Genomic DNA, 18,852 nt, shown 5'->3' with positions numbered 1-18,852 from the left:
TTGTCAGTGCTTGTAGCTGTATGAGTGTCATCCTGTGCTTTGTGTGTCTGTGTATCTGCATGTGTGTCCATGTGCATATCTGTGTGTGTGTCTGTATGTTTGTCAGTGCTTGTAGCTGGATGAGTGTCATTCTGTGCTTTGTGTGTCTGTGTATCTGCATGTGTGTCCGTGTGCATATCTGTGTGTGTGTCTTTATGTTTGTAGGGGAGTTGAATTGAGTAAAGTTTCAACATACCGGGAAATGTTCTGGATATACAGTCTGAAAACCTTAACTCCTTCAGGTTTAAATGCAGAATTAGAACTAGCCAACATACTGTAGTGATATAGCAATCAGGGAAATTTGGGTCATATCCCCACTTTTTGTAGATAGTGAAATAACAAATTTTGAATTGATTAGAAATCTTTAAGCAATATTGTTTTATTATAGAGTATACCTTCAAGAAAAATTGTTCACGTACTCTAAAGCGAAATATATCTCATCGACAATCACAAAAGTCATTCCCCTTAAGGAAACAAGAGTCATTACTGCCACCACAATATAGGAGTATAAGAAAATTACAATGTATTTTTCTATGGCCGAAAAGAAATAGCTCTTGGTTATAATTTTGATACATATAACAATATATTCACTTCTCTGTAGAGTCGTAATTTTTTTTTTTTTTTTTTTGTAAATCTCTTTTTTTATTGAGGCATAAAGGTATGTGGGTACAGAAAGTAAGAAGGGAGACAATAAAATTTCAAACAAGTCAGGGATAATACAATGTAAGGCATATCATCTCTATATAGTGCTAGCCTCATTTTTGTGTAGAATATTAAGGTTACGTCAAACGGTTATTCAGTTGCTGGATATGTAAATACAAGCTAAGACTAGGTTAAGGAATCTAAGAGTTATGTAAAGTCGGAGTATACAGGCTGAGCAGTGACACAGTACGACGTCTCTTATACAGGGCTGTCTCATGCGATACCTCGCGAGCAGGCTAAACGATAATTGACTAGAGCAGCTTAGTTATAGTATTTTCAGCGGTTCCGTAGTCCAGCCCAGATAGGGTGGCTGCGAAATTCAAGGCTAAACTATGGCCAACATGGCGCGTGCGTGTTTAATATGCTTGTCATTAACAGGCTATGTATCATTGTGTGTGAGCATAAGAAGACAATAGGATAACATAACAGTACATACCCCGCTTATGCCTGTGGTATGAGGCCTATCTAACCATATAACAGGATTAAAACTTATATGATACAAGAAGGTAGCTATGCAAAGCCAGTTAGTATGGCTGGAGTATGCAGGCCATGCCCAGTGCTATAAACGTGTAGCATAACATGCCTAATAATCATAGGTAGGGCTGGTATTGTCTGGTAATACAATCTAGACAAAAAAGCATAGGTAGCGAGCTAAGTCATATACAGATGAAATGCTAGTGATATGGTTCTATGTCCAACATATGCACAAGTGTTGCACGGCTGTGCTATTTATGAGTCTGTCTAGATGTCATACTGGGAGATCGGAGCATCGCTGGGTCAAGGGGTCCTGACAGTGACGGTTTCGCAAACCTTGTGGATCAGTCCTGGCGGGGTGTACAGCTCCCGGCTTGGTCGCTGGCCCCGGCCCACTTCCTCAGCCGATCCCTTCCCGTGACTTTGTGGAGATTGAAGTTGGAGGGGTCCCCAGGGTGCAGGTGTCTTGCGCGGCTGTGAAGACCTCCGCTTGGCCCCAGGTCTCTTGTGGGGTCTGCATCTCGGTGCCACAAACTCGGGTGTACATGTAGGCCGAGTTTTTCCCTGCTGGGGCGCCACGGAGGGCCCTGGTGGTTCTGCGCCGCCAGCGGCGGTTGGGCCTCCGGCGATGTGGTCGATGCCGTGGAGATAATCTCCCTATGACCCTCGGACCGGTCGATAGGTCGGTGGTCCGTGCTGGACTAGGAGGGTGGGTAGTGCCCAGGGTAGGCCCGCTCTTCCTCTGCTTTTCTATTTTCCCCGTCGGGCTTTCGGGGGATAGGAAGGGTCTCGTGAGGAGTTGCTCCCACCTGTCCCAGAATTGCTGAAATGCCAGGTCCAGGCCTGTAGGTTGCTGATTCGTGGGCGCTGGCCTCGTGGGTTGGGTTGCGTCCGCCATGTTGCCGGGTCTGGAGCATTCCGAACCCAGGCTTGAGTGGGCAGTTGAAGGTCGATGGGCAGTATGTGTCAGCGTGGTAAGGACCGGGATAACCCCCGCCGGTCCATAGGGGGGGGAACGGGACCTTACTGTACTTGTGGACGGTGAGAGAGCGGCCGTCTCCCCCACCGCCGCCATGCTTGTAGGCCGCAACATTAGGGGGCACTGACCCACTGCCAAAATCCACGTTCGTGGTGTCAATTTGCAGGTCTCGGGTTCCCCAGTCGAGTGGGTTCCAACTCGAGTCAGCTCGCGGTCTCCGCTTGTCAGAAATCGGCATTAAGTCGGATCAGCTACGGGAGCAGCAGCGACATGCGTCTGCTCCCTTCCGCGGTCAGGCCCCGCCCCGTAGAGTCGTAATTTGTTACACAGTTTCTGTCCTTTTGAGAAATTTTAAACAAGTGGATACTTTGAGACAATAAACGTTGCAAAGAGTATAATTCCCAAGTTAGGAGTGCCTACTAAACCATTAGCAGTGATAGGGAAGAATGGAAGCTACCACCTTATACAGATACATTTGTTTGTTTTTCCTACCCACTATATCTCTTAGTGTATTGGTTTATTGAATTAATTATACTTTTACTAGATCATCTATTCAGCTATTCTATATATATTTTTTTTTTTTTTACCATTTTATGGTAAGAAAGGATACAATTAGCTGATACATTTTCTACAGAATAATGCCAATTTGTTAAACATATATTCAAGCACCCAAATACCTTTTCCACAGAGTCCTGCATTCACTATTGTTTATTCAATAGGTAGTCAATTTTTATTCTTTTAACCGCAGGTGGCGGATATTTCTTGCAGTGACACAGTAGTTAAGGTATCCATACCAGGTCTCAGCATTTAACTGTAGCAGTCACTCACCAGTATACACTGGGGTTGATCTACTAAGTTAACTTTTACTTATACAGATAAATGATGCCAGCATTAATATTAAAATATAAGAGTAAGATGTGCAAATATCTTATTAGTAATTTCTGCTATAGGGTTCGCTATATATCTGAAAGTTAATGCATTTTTATGTTATGTTTATGTAATTTTTAAGTTGTTTCTAAATAACACTAGGAAAGTATTGTACAACAGCTCTTGATATTTGTGTAAATAAGCTAAAATACATTGCAGTATTGTAATCTACTATTGCACACAGAAGCCAATGTATTCTACAGTGTAGATAAGACTTTTTTAAATTACTGTTTTTCAAGAAGAGTATATATCTTTAAGAATTTTGAATCCGTTTGCCCGGCAAAGTATAAAACCGCTAAGCAACGGTCATAGCACCTATCTTGAAAAAGCCCTCAGAAGAAGGGCGAAACGCGTTGATGAGGTGCGAGGGAATTTGTTTGCAGCATACCCTCCTCTGCTAAAGCTCCTGAAAGAAGCCGGACTTATCCTCAGTGCTTCCCCATTTGAACACTTACGGACAGCCCACCGGGTAGACGCTGTCTCCTTTGGGGAACCGGACGATCCATTTGGAACTTTAGGATAACGAGCAGCCATGGGCGTCCGCGGGGGGGGGGGGGGGGGAAGGGGGGGGCACTTGCCCCCCTCCCCCCTGCACTTTTTAGCTTGTTCTGCTGATTTTCGTGTGAAATTGAAAATACAGTGCAATACCGGCGCCGGCCTGTGTATGGAGAGAGATAGGGATAGGAAGCTGCACCTATCCCTGCTTCTCTCTGCTGATTGAAACCGCAGGGGAGCAACACATGCAGGCAACAGACAGCCTATAGATTAGGTAAGTGAGGGATGGGGTGGGGGGGTTTAAAATAGCCTATAGATTAGGGGAGTAAGGGATGGGGGGGCAGCCTATAGATTAGGGGAGTGAGGGATGGGGGGCAGCCTATATATTAGGGGAGTGAGGGATGGGGTGGGGGGTTTAAAATAGCCTATAGATTAGGGGAGTGAGGGATGGGGGGGAAGCCTATATATTAGGGGAGTGAGGGATGGGGGGCAGCCTATATATTAGGGGAGTGAGGGATGGGGGGCAGCCTATATATCAGGGGAGTGAGGGATGGGGGGGCAGCCTATATATCAGGGGAGTGAGGGATGGGGGGGGCAGCCTATATATTAGGGGAGTGAGGGATGGGGGGGCAGCCTATATATTAGGGGAGTGAGGGATGGGGGGCAGCCTAAATATTAGGGGAGTGAGGGATGGGGGGCAGCCTATATATTAGGGGAGTGAGGGATGGGGGGGCAGCCTAAATATTAGGGGAGTAAGGGATAGGGGTCAGCCTATATATTCGGGGAGTGAGGGATGGGGGGGCAGCCTAAATATAGGGGAGTGAGGGATGGGGGGCAGCCTAAATATTAGGGGAGTGAGGGATGGGGGGGCAGCCTAAATATTAGGGGAGTGAGGGATGGGGGGCAGCCTATATACTAGGGGAGTGAGGGATGGGGGGGGCAGCCTAAATATTAGGGGAGTGAGGGATGGGGGCAGCCTATATATTAGGGGAGTGAGGGATGGGGGGGGCAGCCTAAATATTAGGGGAGTGAGGGATGGGGGGCAGCCTATATATTAGGGGAGTGAGGGAGGGGCAGCCTATATACTAGGGGAGTGAGGGATGGGGGGGGGCAGCCTAAATATTAGGGGAGTGAGGGATGGGGGGCAGCCTATATATTAGGGGAGTGAGGGAGGGGCAGCCTATATATTAGGGGAGTGAGGGATGGGGGGGCAGCCTAAATATTAGGGGAGTGAGGGATGGGGGGGCAGCCTTTATATTAGGGGAGTGAGGGATGGGGGGCAGCCTAAATATTAGGGGAGTGAGGGATAGGGGGGCAGCCTATATATTAGGGGAGTGAGGGATGGGGGGCAGCCTATATATTAGGGAAGTGAGGGATGGGGGGGCAGCCTAAATATTAGGGGAGTGAGGGATGGGGGGCAGCCTATATGTTAGGGGAGTGAGGGCTGGGGGGGGGGGGCAGCCCATGTATTAGGGGAGTGAGGGATGGGGGGCAGCCTATATATTAGGGGAGTGAGGGATGGGGGGCAGCCTATATATTAGGGGAGTGAGGGATGGGGGGGGAAGCCTAAATATTAGGGGAGTGAGGGATGGGGGGGCAGCCTATATATTAGGGGAGTGAGGGATGGGGGGCAGCCTATATATTAGGGGAGTAAGGGATGGGGGGGCAGCCTAAATATTAGGGGAGTGAGGGATGGGGGACAGCCTAAATATTAGGGGAGTGAGGGATGGGGGGGCAGCCTAAATATTAGGGGAGTGAGGGATGGGGGGGCAGCCTATATACTAGGGGAGTGAGGGATGGGGGGGCAGCCTAAATATTAGGGGAGTGAGGGATGGGGGGCAGCCTATATATTAGGGGAGTGAGGGAGGGGCAGCCTATATATTAGGGGAGTGAGGGATGGGGGGGCAGCCTAAATATTAGGGGAGTGAGGGATGGGGGGAAAGCCTAAATATTAGGGGAGTGAGGGATGGAGGGGCAGCCTAAATATTAGGGGAGTGAGGGATGGGGGGGCGGCATATATACTAGGGGAGTGAGGGATGGGGGGCAGCCTAAATATTAGGGGAGTGAGGGATGGGGGGCAGCCTATATATTAGGGGAGTGAGGGAGGGGCAGCCTATATATTAGGGGAGTGAGGGATGGGGGGGGCAGCCTAAATATTAGGGGAGTGAGGGATGGGGGGGCAGCCTTTATATTAGGGGAGTGAGGGATGGGGGGGCAGCCTAAATATTAGGGGAGTGAGGGATAGGGGGGCAGCCTATATATTAGGGGAGTGAGGGATGGGGGGCAGCCTATATATTAGGGAAGTGAGGGATGGGGGGGCAGCCTAAATATTAGGGGAGTGAGGGATGGGGGGCAGCCTATATATTAGGGGAGTGAGCGCTGGGGGGGCAGCCCATATATTAGGGGAGTGAGGGATGGGGGGCAGCCTATATATTAGGGGAGTGAGGGATGGGGAAGCCTAAATATTAGGGGAGTGATGGATGGGGGGCAGCTTATATATTAGGGGAGTGAGGGATGGGGGGCAGCCTATATTTTAGGGGAGTAAGGGATGGGGGGGCAGCCTATAGATTAGGGGAGTGAGGGATGGGGGAGCAGGAAGGGTATGCAAGGAGCAGTGTCAGCGAGGGTCAGGAAGGGTCTGCAAGGAGCAGAAAGGGACAGAAGGAGAACAAAGGTAAGGGAGCAGAAAGAATCAGAAGGAGCACAAAGGTAAAGTTGAAGAAGGAGCAGAAAGGGGCAGCAAGGAGCCCAAAGCTAAAGTAGGAGAAGGAGCAGAAAGGGTCTCAAGGAGCAGAAAGGAATTTGAATGAGAAAGGAGCAGAAGGGCGCAAAATAAGCAGAAAGGAGCAGAAAGGTAAAGGAGCAGAAGGAGCCACATATAGAAGACCGTGTCAGAAGAAAAAGAAGACTGTCAAATGAAGGAGAAGAAAAGGAGATTGGAGCAGGAAGGACAAATGAACAGAACCCTCCACTTTATTCTGGACACCACATCATAAGGCTTTGGTACCTGGGCCTGGCAGGGAAACTCTGGACTTTCTCATCTCCCCAGGTAAAAAAAAACATCAGTGTTAATATGTTCACTTTTATTTACTGAGTGTCAGGAAGCACAGAGTGCCGCTGGGTAGGGGTGTTGCTGATTGGCTAGAGCGGTCAGCTGGCACTCTAAGCCAATCAGTAGCTCCCCATTCATAAAAAAGTTAAAATAAATTATGAACCGGGAACTAGCGATTGGCTTAGAGCGTCAACTGTCAACTCTAGCCAATCAGCGGCACCCATGCCTGACGTCAATCTGCACTTCCTGACACTCCGTTTCAGATGCCGAATACCACTGAGGGACCTGAAACTGGAGGAAGCCTTTGGTGTTAAACCATTTGAGAGTGGTTTAACCCCTTAAAGGAAGGAACACTATTGTGTCAGGAATACAAACATGTATTCCTGACACCATAGTTGTGAAAACGCTATTCATCCTGGCTTTATGTGATAATCACTATGCTCCTCCCCTTCATGACACTGTCAAAAAGGGGCCAAGCATAGATGTCATTACAATTATGCCCCTCCCCCCTCCCCCCCCCTGGAAAAATTCCTGCGGACGCCCATGCGAGCAGCCACAAGGTTTTTTCTGCATGGTCTCCCACGATGAGTACAATATTTTAATTTGTGTAAGAGTTCCTATGTTGGGGGGGATCTTTTTATATCCCGGGGCAATAAATTGTTATAGAGTTACACTATATATTCTTTTTGTCTCTCTTTGCCTTAAGGAATTTCTCTATACACACTTCTGGGTCCCCATTTACTACTAAAGAATCCGGATTTCCCCCCTCAGGATCTCATACGCTGATTTTACAGACTTTGGACTTTTTTGAGACGTTTACTACTACATCACTGTCCTACACCACAGTTTTTGATACAGTTCGTTTTTTATTACAGTTTTTTTCAGTTTTTTATTACAGTTTTTTTAAGATACAATTTGCATACATATGCACCCTTGTTATATTTAAGGGGAATATCTATTAAGCGCTGACAATACAAATTAGCATCTTTACATAGGAATTTGGAAAATTATTTTTGTTTCAGCTGCTGTTACTTTCAGAGTACCCTAGGTACTATTGTATTGTTCTATTTAGACTAAATATAGGCTACTACGTAGGTTTTTTATTATTATTACTTTTATTATATTTTTTACTATATGCGCTCTCTTTTATATCATGTGTATTTGTGTGTCTGTATCTCCATTGTCATTATGTGTGCATCTGTATATTTGTTATTGTATATATCAGTGTGCCTGTGTTTATTTGTATGTGTGTTAGTGTGTGTCTGTGTAACTGCATGTGTGTCAGTGTGTATCTGTGTGTTTGTGTATCTGAATGTTTGTCAGTGTATCTTTGTGTGTACCTGTGTCTGTGTATTTGCATCTCTGTACCTGTGTAATTATGTATGTGTATGTATGTGTGTCAGTGTTTGCATTTGTATGTGTGTCATTGTGTGTATCTGCATGTGTGCTGAATACAACCTTGCAAGGAAGGGCAAATGTTGGATGCCAAGCTGGCAAAGCATTGTGGGAGTTGACCGACATATGGTGATCTGCCTTTTTGACATCCTTGTAATAGAGAGGGGGGCCAAAATAATTATTGCACCAGGGCCCTTTTTATTTTAGTTCCGCCACTGGACACCAGTCAGATATCGGCATGCCCCCTTTCCCCCAATTAGAAATGATTACTCCTCCCCTTAATTTTTACTATGGTATGAACTCACTTATATATTGTTTTAAGACTCACCACTGGGCGGGTCTAATATATCAGTGATTTATACAAAGTTGAAAGTTGACACACAAGGTGGCTAAAATACTCAAATCAGTAATGCCACACTGGCCTTAAATTATGAAAATCCATTTTCAATGCCCCACAACTCAGTCTTAAGTGGAGCCCGTTAAATATGTCAGAGTGCATAAACGTAGTTTCACCACAATATTTTATACCAAGTATAAAACATGATTTGAACTTTCATTATCGCAAACAATCAATAATACAAAACTGTTTTGTTTTTGTTTTATTTTTGTACTAAAGCAGTTAAATGAAATGACTTCATCCCATCCATAGTGACAGTTTTGCTAATGTTGCCATTTGGGTTTCATTCCGAAACATTGTTATGGACTGGGAATGAGAATGGAAATTCTTTGGAGGTCACAGTCTAAAATGCATTATTATTATTATTATTATTATTGACATTTATATAGCGCCAACAGATTCTGTAGCGCTTATCCCTCGGATGTATTCACTAAAGCAGAATCTGTGGGCATTTTGTTAATTATTGCGTATGTTCCCTCAAAATAGCAGAATTAAAAACTAGAGAAAAAAATCAAAATCCAGTGATTCACCAAGGTTGGCTTTTCTCTCCTAAAATTTTAATTCTCATTGTTCATATTCCACAATTCCTGGTGTAACCAATAATCATGCATCTCTTCCCTGCTCTCTGCTCTCCTAAGCTGACTTGATGCTTATTCTAATTTACTTTTAACCCAATTAAAAAAAACAAAGTCTCTAAGTCTTAAACAGACATTTCATCCTGGGATGGCATATGTTCTTAAAGTATTCTTTTAACATGCTAGCATAAAAAAAATTAAAAAAAAATCTAATTAAAATATGAACCTGTATGTGATGGGGTAAGTAATGGGTTAATCTATTAGAATATTTTAAAATTAATAATAAGAAAAGCTAGAGGAGGAATGGTTGTATGATTACCCACACTGAGGTATTTCTGGTGGGAGGAAAGGTTAAGATTTAACAATGAGGGGGGAGAGCAGGCTATCACCGAGAAAAGGGGACTTCCCAGCAATGACATGTACGTCCTAATGGGAGGACCCCGGAGAGCAGGCAGTATTAATACTACTTATAGCAGGATCACGACACAAGGAGATCAGAGGAGAGACTGTGAGCAGCCCCTCAGCCTGACATTAATCCGGATCAGACACCATGCATCAGACCCTCTGTCTCCTGGTTCTCCTGCCCCTGGCTGCACAAGCTTTGCCCTTTGCATTGTCTGCAGATCTGTGGAAAACCCGTGATATCCCAACTAATCACAGGGAAGCCAGACACCCAGCCTTGTTAGCTGTGCAATACCTCAACTACCAGACTGGCTCACCCAACTACCTGAGGACCCTCTACCAGGTCACCAAGGCCAGTGTGAAGGTAAGTGACAGGACTGGGGTGAGTGGGTAGTCTCCCAATGTGAGGGCATTGCTGCATTCTATCCTCTCAGCTGCATTCAGATCAATAGCTCTGCAACATAGTATCCTACACTCTATTCACAAATGGTTCAAATCTTACCAGATTACTACAAACACACACAGGCAATGTTATTCTGTCTGAGTCTTTCTAGCACTTTTAAATGCAAACTGTTAAAAATGTAAAATCATTTCAGAAATCCTCTGCGTTCTGATTCTGATTAGATTATCTTCCCAGAAGTAACCCTTCTCATTTATGGCGATTTCTGCATAGATTAGCATTTCTAATGTCCCTGGATATCTTCTAAGACAATGACGAGAGCATTACCATGAAATAAAACGCAAGATATCTGCACCACTAGCCGGTTGCTATAGCAGTCATTGCATAGCTGCCTGGTTGCTATAGCAATCTATCTATTGATTTTTCTTTTAGATTCACAGGCAGTATTTGGTTTGCATCGACTGTTTAACCAGATTGTGTTCTTTTATGCATCTGTTTGCAAAAATAAATACTATTCTTCTACTAAGAAAACATTCTCCTTTCGGAAAATATATTACTTTAATTTTCTTAAATCCAACACCCACAGGACATTTGAAATCCCCCTGATGTGCAATGTGTTCAATCAGCATAGTAGTCGACTCTATGTATTCTTATGTAACTTCATTTAGAATGTAAGATGGGATAAAGACAGGCAATTGGGGTTATTCATTGTACTGTGATTTGCCAGTATTTTCCCAAGGAATTGTGTATATGTATACATAAGACCAAACTAGCTGTGCTGAATGTATAGCTATCTTGGTGAATACCTCCAGTTTGACTGTTTTAGCCTTAACCAAAACAATGTGGTAGATGGTGATAGTGTTATTTGTATTAGTGTCACTAAACAGTGAATTGTAGTGAATTGAAAACTAAATTGCAAAATTCAGACTAAGTCAAAATATGGTTGGGATTTATTCCAAGCCATCTATTTAACCCCTTAAGGACACATGACATGTCATGATTCCCTTTTATTCCAGAAGTATGGTCCTTAAGGGGTTAAACATAAACTGTGCTTTGTGGTTTTCAATAAACTACAATTCACTGTTTAGTAAACAACCCCTTTGGACTCTCACTGTATACATGCACAGTTATTCAGTAAAGTCTGAATACTCTGCGGATTAGGAAAATTTGGTTAAAAAAATAAATCCCCAGATCTGCAAATCCTGTTTTGTTTTTTTCTCCAAAGGCTCTGAACAATTCTGTGTCTGCAAAAAAAAAAAAAATATTAAACAATCAGACACTAACTAGACTATATTATAGGATTCTTATATTTATCAAACACCAAAACATACAGAATTCGCTTTGACCTATTTTATCTGGAGACACTTTAACAAAAGTAAATTCATCTCCTCTTTGCATTCAGAGCTACAGAAATATACAATAACTGGCCGCTGAAGGAGCCAGCAGACATATAATTAAAAAACAAACTGGCTACATGGTCCCTCTTATGGCCTCTCACCATAAATGGCATTGTGAGAGTTAATGGAGGGAGTGGGCAACCACTTAATTATAAAACCTCATTTTGTCTTATTTATTATGGGACATAAGTTTTCAAAGAGTTGGGCTAATTAATAGAAACAAGAAGATGAGGAGGGAGAGATGTAAGGGAGATAGTGTTATGGAGAGATTTGCAACTTGTGGTAATTATCCTTGATTGGATGAGGAATCAGTGGGTCTGCAGAAGAGGGAGGATGAACCACTCCAAACTTGAAATGTTGTTTATTGTGGAGTTCATTCAACCTTTCTTGTCAAGATAGGGAACAACAAGATGAAGTGGAATATTTTTGTGTTAATTTGAGTGGGAAATTGATGTGTATGACCTATATTTTTGAGGAGGAGGACGACGCAACAGGTTAAAGGTTAAAAGAGAAACCAGAGTAAACATAAATGAATAAATAAATACCACGGGGGGACAGTTTGTTGGGAATATTTTATGCAGTCAGTAGTCAGACAAAGTTTCAGTAAACCTGAGGAAATGGAACAAGGGGATAATTTTTGCTCAGTTTCAGATAGCGCTGGGACATCACTAGAGATGGCAGAGAGTCGGATGCTAAAGAAAGATATAAGAATGAGTGATAGGTAGGAAGATGTATCTGTGGGTATGAGAGAGTTTCCAGGTTAGAATGTTGCCAGCAATGAGTATTGTTACACTTGCACTAATGTTTATTTGAAGCTAAGCATACTAAGCTGACTGTAATTTGTATTGTGTAAGTTAATGGTTAGTGCCTTTTATAGGTGTTGAAGCCCTGAGGTCAAGATGCCATTGTGCCATAATCCGACGCATGACCACATGCTTGTTGGCAAATGAGAACAAAGGCCTGGGTGTTAGTATAAATAGATAACTGAAGCATTAACTGCTCAAATATAAATCATTATTGTATTGTTCGATTTATGATTAATCCTGTGCCTGGCATTTTAGTGTAGGCAATTGTTCTCTGAATGGCCCAGGTTTAAGGCAACACTGAACAGGTACAAACCGTGTTAGTCTCCATTACAAACCTTCCACTCACTCAGAAGAATTGATCAGGAGTAAGAAGGGTAACTTTGCCAAGTTGCCCTGTTCTTCATATAATTATTTTAACCCCTTGGTCACAGACCATAGGTCTCCACGTATCCAAGGGATCGTCAATGAGTAGGGGGCAAGGGGGCCATCCTCCAGCCCCTTTCTCATTTAAAGAACAAACAGTGAACCCTTTTAGTGTATTATTCAATGATGACGGTGATTATCTTAATGTCATTCATAGGACGGGTAAGTATCACAAAATCACAACAAATAGGTACTTTTTGAGAGAATGTTCTACACTATGGGCATTTACCTTTTTTAATGTTATTCATACAAACTACTTTAGAGTTTTTTGTTTACATATACTGAGGATTTTTTACATGTGCATCACTGGCCACCCTTTAAATACAATATAAAATATGTGTATGTACACTAAATAAGGAAGGGGAAATATTATGAGTTAAAAGACACACAGCAAAATGGCCAGCATTGCTTGGATGCTAGGGTGAAAATGGCCATTGTCGCAAAGGGGTTAATCTACAATCTGTCCCTGTCTCCTGGTGTCCAATAATACATATAAAGAAGACACAACTACCTCCATGTTGTTCCAGTATAAAGGTCACATTGGCTGCTGCTTTGTTTGACAGGATTGCCTCCAAATGCTGAATTGTATACTGTAACCCTGAACTACAAGCTTGGCAATTATCACAATGTCATGACTTAACAGGCCCTTCCATTCCCACTCTCTGATGTCAGCAACACATTCTAGACACATAACTGATATAAGGGCAAAGGAAGGACTCAAATTTGATTTACTGCAAATCCCCCAGGCCTACAGAAATCCAGAATGGGAGAGACACGAAAAACTCAGCTATCTGAAAAATCTGCAGATACTGGCAAAATGTATTGGGCTCTCTCTTCAATCTTTTTAATGAGAGTCATGTTACCAAAATGATTGCAGGTTGCTATAACGTTTCCTCTCCCTCCCCAGTTCCCATAAACAATCTCTGTGCTTGATTGACTTTAACTCAGTGTCCGTGTCTTGCAGAGTGTTTGTGTTCTAAAATAAATGCGTCACAGAAGTTCCTCAGCTTGTGTATTTATTGCATTAACCTCCAAAGTGTTGGCATGCAGTGCATCAAGGGATGGGGAAAAAAAGGCAAAATAATATTGTACTCCATATCATAATTTCAGTTTCACGGTTCTATCCAGTACATTCCTGACTATAAATAGGCTCTCTGTGCATTGATACAAAGAGAAGTGCTGTGAACATCTGCTGTATTAGAAGAAGCAGAATCTTTGGCATGCATGTCTTATGAAAGAGATCTAATCAATGCAATTACTTCTACTGATGAAAAATACCTTGAACATTAGAAAAAAGACCTAAGGAGAGAATGATGTGTCTTTTTGTTTAGAATTGAATTGTGGATACTAGCAATTTGCACTGGACGTCTGCAAGAAGTTAGTATTCATTATTTGTCCAAGTAAAATTCTTGTTGATCTATATCGGAACAATCCCGAACCTCTGAATCAAGCTTACCTGTTAGGATAAAACCACAGGGAAAATTATTCCGAATTGATTGAAGATTACCAGAAATGTTATTCAGAGAAGTGGTACAAACTATTTTTGCAGAAGTGTAGTAATTACTAGGTATTTTAAATGATTTAACATATTTATAAAGGATCTTGCAATAAGCATTGAAAGTCATGTTTCAGTGTTTGCAGACGACACAAAACTCTGTAAAGTAAAACAATGTGAGCAGGATATTACTTCACTGCAGAGGGATTTAGATAGATTGGGGAACTGGGCACTGGCAGATGAAGATGTATGTAGAATAATGTAAAATTATGCTCTTCGGGATAAATAATGCACACCCTAAATGGTAGTGAATTAGGGAAAGCAACACACGAGAAGGATTTGGGAATTGTTATAGGCAACAATGTGTATAAATAGGGACATTAATTCTCGGGGTGAAAATATAATTTTGCCTCTTTATAAATCACTGGTAAGACCACACCTTGAATATGCTGTGCAATTTTGGGCACCTGTTTTAAAGAAGGATATTATGGCACTAGAAAAAGTGCAGAGGTGGGCTACAAAATTATTAAAAGGAATGGAGCATTTTAGTTACGAAGAAAGGTTAAAAAAATGTAAATCTCTTTAGTTTGGAAAAATTGTACCTCAGAGGTGATATGATAGCATTATACAAATATATTCGGGGCGAACAGAAACCATCGTCTGGAAATCTATTCATAAACAAGACTATACACAGGACATGAGGTCACACATTTAGACTGGAAGAAAGAAGATTTAGTTTAAGGCAAAGGAAAGGGTTTTTTACAGTAAGAACAGTAAAGATATGGAATTCTCTGCCTGAAGAGATGGTTTTATCAGAGTCTATACAGATGTTTAAAAAGCAATTGGATAAATACTTGCAAAAACATAATATTCTGGAATATAATTTTTCATTACATCCAAGGAGATATCTGAATATCATTCTGGGACAAGAAGGCATTTTATTCCAAGTTTGTTTCAAATTTAGAAGTACTTCGAACAGGGTTTTTTGCCTTCTTTTGGATCAACAGAAAAAACATATGTGAGAAATGCTGAACTTGATGGACGCATGTCTCTTTTCAGCTATGCAACTATGTAATGAGGTGCCCTGAACTTTGCCTGAAAAGTCCGCTAAAATCAAGGACTACCCAAGTGCAATTTGGTTTATGGCCTCACACATAAAGTTAGTGAAACTCTCTATCTGTCTCCACTTTACCATCTTTCCAACTTATCACCTTACTAAATGTCAATTATTTTCATTATGGGGTGGTGCCCTTTACCCCTGGCGGCATGGGATCCATGTTCTGGTTCAAAACCTTTTTTGGTTTGGTTTGAAATAACACAAAGTATGCTATGAATTGATGTTTACAGCTCATTTAAAATACTTATTTAGATTTTTATTAAGCATTTACTGGAGTACACCGAGGAAGAGAGTGGAGTATTTCTGTTTAACTCTGACCAGCGTTCTATATATAAGTATTTCTAGAAAGGAACCTGCACTTTAGGGATACACAACGTGTCCTGGATACATACCAATACTGATATCGGTATTGATAACGAAAGCTGTCTCTAATATACGGGCCTCCTGTGAATATTCTCTTTTATGTGAAATTTCTGTATGAGCAAACTTTTTACATGCTGTAAACAACCTTTTTGGCAAATAAATATTTGAAGAAAAGAAATTGATGGCACTATGCACTTAGATAAATGTTTTAATTAGTGTATGCAGCTGTCAGCTGACTTACATAGAACCTAACACCATGCAATATGTGTAGCAACACTGGGAACAGAATGGCTCAGTGATCTCCTCTTATCAGGGTTCACATTCACCAACGTATGACTCCCACTCTTGTCACCCTTCATTTGGCTGCACATTGAGTGAGTCTGAAAGGCCTGCAGGTTAATGCAGACCCACCCATCCTAACAATGTTAAATCCCCCCATATCCTCGCAGAGAGGGACAACGCACAGGACCCACCCCCCAAACATTAAACTACAAGCTGTAGCTCATGAACTGATCAATTTTGGGTTCTAATCTAAATCCTTCTTTGAAGGATATATCTATATATAGCCACCTTTGCTGTGGACTAAGTGGGTAGGATGATGCGTCTGCCCAGTTGATTTACCAACTCAGTTCCTGATCTAGTAGATTCTTCCTTGGTGGCCATTAAAATGCACATGTTGCTTGAATGAAAAAATATTGTGTGGAGATATATAGTAAATATACAGGTGTACATTTTTCTGGAAGTTGTTACACAAATTCCACTGAGAGTCACGGTTGGTGTCACCCGGTGCAGTAACTCACGATGTCACCCCAACCCCCTTAATAATGTGGGTTTTTATTTTTTTAATTTTTACTAATGGAACTCGTAAATCATAACTCCCATATAAATGTAATGGCAATAGTGACATTAACAACTAGGAAAATTAAAATGACCTTTAAATTACAATATCATATGAAAATAATAGAATTCGAGCTGTGGGCAAAGCGGCATGATGCGTCCTAACCAGAGGTGACACCATCGCAGGACTCAGCCAGGCTAGAGGTTACTAAGTAAAGATCCTGCCTGTCTGGTGTCGGTGGTGTCACCCAGGGCCGGTCTTATGTGTTCAGGTGCCTTGTGCAAGCCAATCTTGTGGTGCCCCCCCACCCCCACTCTCGCCGTCTGTTTGGAGGCGGTACATTCACAACCTGTCAAACTACCCCTTCTACAAAACCCTGCCCTACTTCACCTTCGCACAGCTCGCACACCCCAAAGACCAGCCCTGGTGTCATCTCCCCCCCCCCCCCCCCATGATGCACACCCTTGTGCACACACCCCGCATCCACCTTGTAACACCACTGCTGAGAGTAGCAAGGGAATAAAACTGTAGAGAATTTTACATTTAACATTATGCAAAAAAGTTTTAATGATGTGCTGTCAGATGCATGATTGCACTATTGTTTTTTTTTTGTCAATCTTTATTTTATTGTGCAAATCATGAACATAGCAGGCTTGTTGCGCCACGACAGTGGTACAAGCCCAATTTAAACTTACATGAGGTAACAGTGCCGTGGTATACAGATTCCTTGCACTTTTTTGTGGGTATAAGTGAATACATGGTCATCGAGTATGTCTACTGAAAATAAGCAGAAACCAGCTAACTATCAAGTGAGAGTGTTTTCTCTAGGTTATCTCTCGCAAAACTGAAAACATTAAAACGATGAATAAGCTAAACATAACTTTGGCATTAATTAAGTTGTCCATCGTTGGACATATGACATTGAAACAATGTGAGAATAATATTCGCAGGGCGCTTAGCTGCGGCATATGAGGGGTGAAGCTGATGTGGCTGTGGGGGGCAGTAGTTGTCCGCATATCGTAGGTGACCTAAAGCTCGGTCCTGGAACATAATGATGCGCCATGCATGGGCGTGCATGTTATTTGTTCTATGCTGAAGGGAGCTGTACTGCGTAGTGTGGGCCCTGCTGTATAACCCTGAGATGAGCTGGTGGCCCTTGCGTTCTGTCTACCCTGTTTCTGTCTATAGCGAGTAGTTTAGCGTCCCCTTGTGCCGGTCAGGTAGCGCCTGTAACCCCGAGGGGAAGCTCAGGTGGGGCCATAGATAAATGGCGTGAAAGTGCCTTTGGATGCCTGTAATAGTGTGGGTGCTCCTGAAATATGTCCAAGATTCAATACGTTTTAACTTGTTTAGGAGTACAGTGAGTAGCGGGTCTAGTGTATATGTGGTATTGCATAAGAAGCCTTTAAGCTGTAAGAGATTGTGTGCACAACGTATGTCAACATATGCGTGAGCAGGAAGTTATTAGGCACATTCTAGTGAGGTTAGTGAAGAAGAAGAAAAATAAAAATAAACTATTTCCGTGGTTGCAAAATTAACACTTAAAATGTTCTCAACTGTAACATGTGTAGAGTCTTATGCAAATGGTCGACGGTGGGGGGCATGCCCTAAAGTGAGTCCCACAGTACCGGGCTCCAGTTCATGTAGTGGCTGCCGCATATGGGTTTGCAGGTGGTCGTCGAGGGACAAATTCCGGTGCGGCGGCTGCGTTCCTCCCTAGTGTGCGCGTGGGTCCAGCTGTGTCTGTCGCTGTAGTGAGCGCAGTCGTGGGGAGGTTCAATAGTCCCAGTGCCTCCGTGGCCTCCTGCATGTTATGGACCATGTGAGAGCTGCCTCCTCGGTCAACCAGAAGGGTGCGCTCTGGTCCCCAGCGGTACCGGATTTGGTGTTGTCGTAAGAGGGATGTGAATGGGCCCAGGGATCTCCTCCACGCCAATGTCCCCCCTGAGAGATCAGAGAAAAAGGAAAGTGCCATCCCCTCGAAGGTAAGTGTCGGTTGGCCTCTAACTGCTGCCATGATTGCTTGCTTGTCACTGATGGATTGAAACCGGACTATGAGGTCCCCTGTGGCGGTTTGTGGGGCTCTCGCGGACTTTGGTAGGCGGAATATGCCATCGAGGGTGATCGCCTTGGCTGTTCTCGGGGTCACTAGCGTGGTGAGAAGCCTTCTGGCCAGATGTGGTAGTTCCGCCTCTGGGACAAAGTCCAGGACTCCCCTAAGTTTTATGTTGTTCCGGCGAAGTTTATCCTCTTGGGAGGCAAGTAGCTGCTCGTGGAGCAGGGTCTGCTGCTTTAGGTCATGTACTGCCGCTTGTAATTCTGCAATCTGCGTTGTGTGATTATTGGCGGTGCCTTCCACAGCTCCCAGCCTGACTGTGACAAGTTTAAAATCTTCCCTGAGTAGGGCCACATCTGCAGCTATCTTTCTATGGTGGTCTGCCATGAGTTCCCCCAAAGCCTCCATAGTAACTGGGGTGGGTGCTTTCATGGGTGGCTGTGCCTGTACCAGCGTTTGTACCTGTATGGTCTCGGGCTGTGAGGGGTCCCCATCCTCTCCTTCAGAGGTCCCATCCGAA

The 18,852-nt window shown here is 43.2% G+C and overlaps 1 protein-coding gene across 1 annotated transcript in view; it reads left to right on the top strand.

Annotated features, from left to right (window-relative positions):
* The first annotated feature begins 9,487 nt into the window (after nucleotides 1-9,487).
* Nucleotides 9,488-18,852, top strand: part of LOC134586782 (retinoic acid receptor responder protein 1-like) — a 44,090-nt gene continuing 34,725 nt past the window's right edge. The window contains exon 1 of the mRNA XM_063442596.1: nucleotides 9,488-9,801. Coding sequence (XP_063298666.1) covers nucleotides 9,586-9,801 — 216 coding nt within the window. The 5' untranslated portion in view covers nucleotides 9,488-9,585. The remainder of the gene's footprint in view (nucleotides 9,802-18,852) is intronic.

The sequence above is a fragment of the Pelobates fuscus genome, chromosome 2, assembly GCF_036172605.1.
Source record: "Pelobates fuscus isolate aPelFus1 chromosome 2, aPelFus1.pri, whole genome shotgun sequence".
In the NCBI taxonomy this organism is placed as follows: Eukaryota; Metazoa; Chordata; class Amphibia; order Anura; family Pelobatidae; genus Pelobates; species Pelobates fuscus.
The sequence above is the reverse complement of the archived record's forward strand: the minus strand, read 5'-3'. Positions and strand labels throughout refer to the sequence as shown.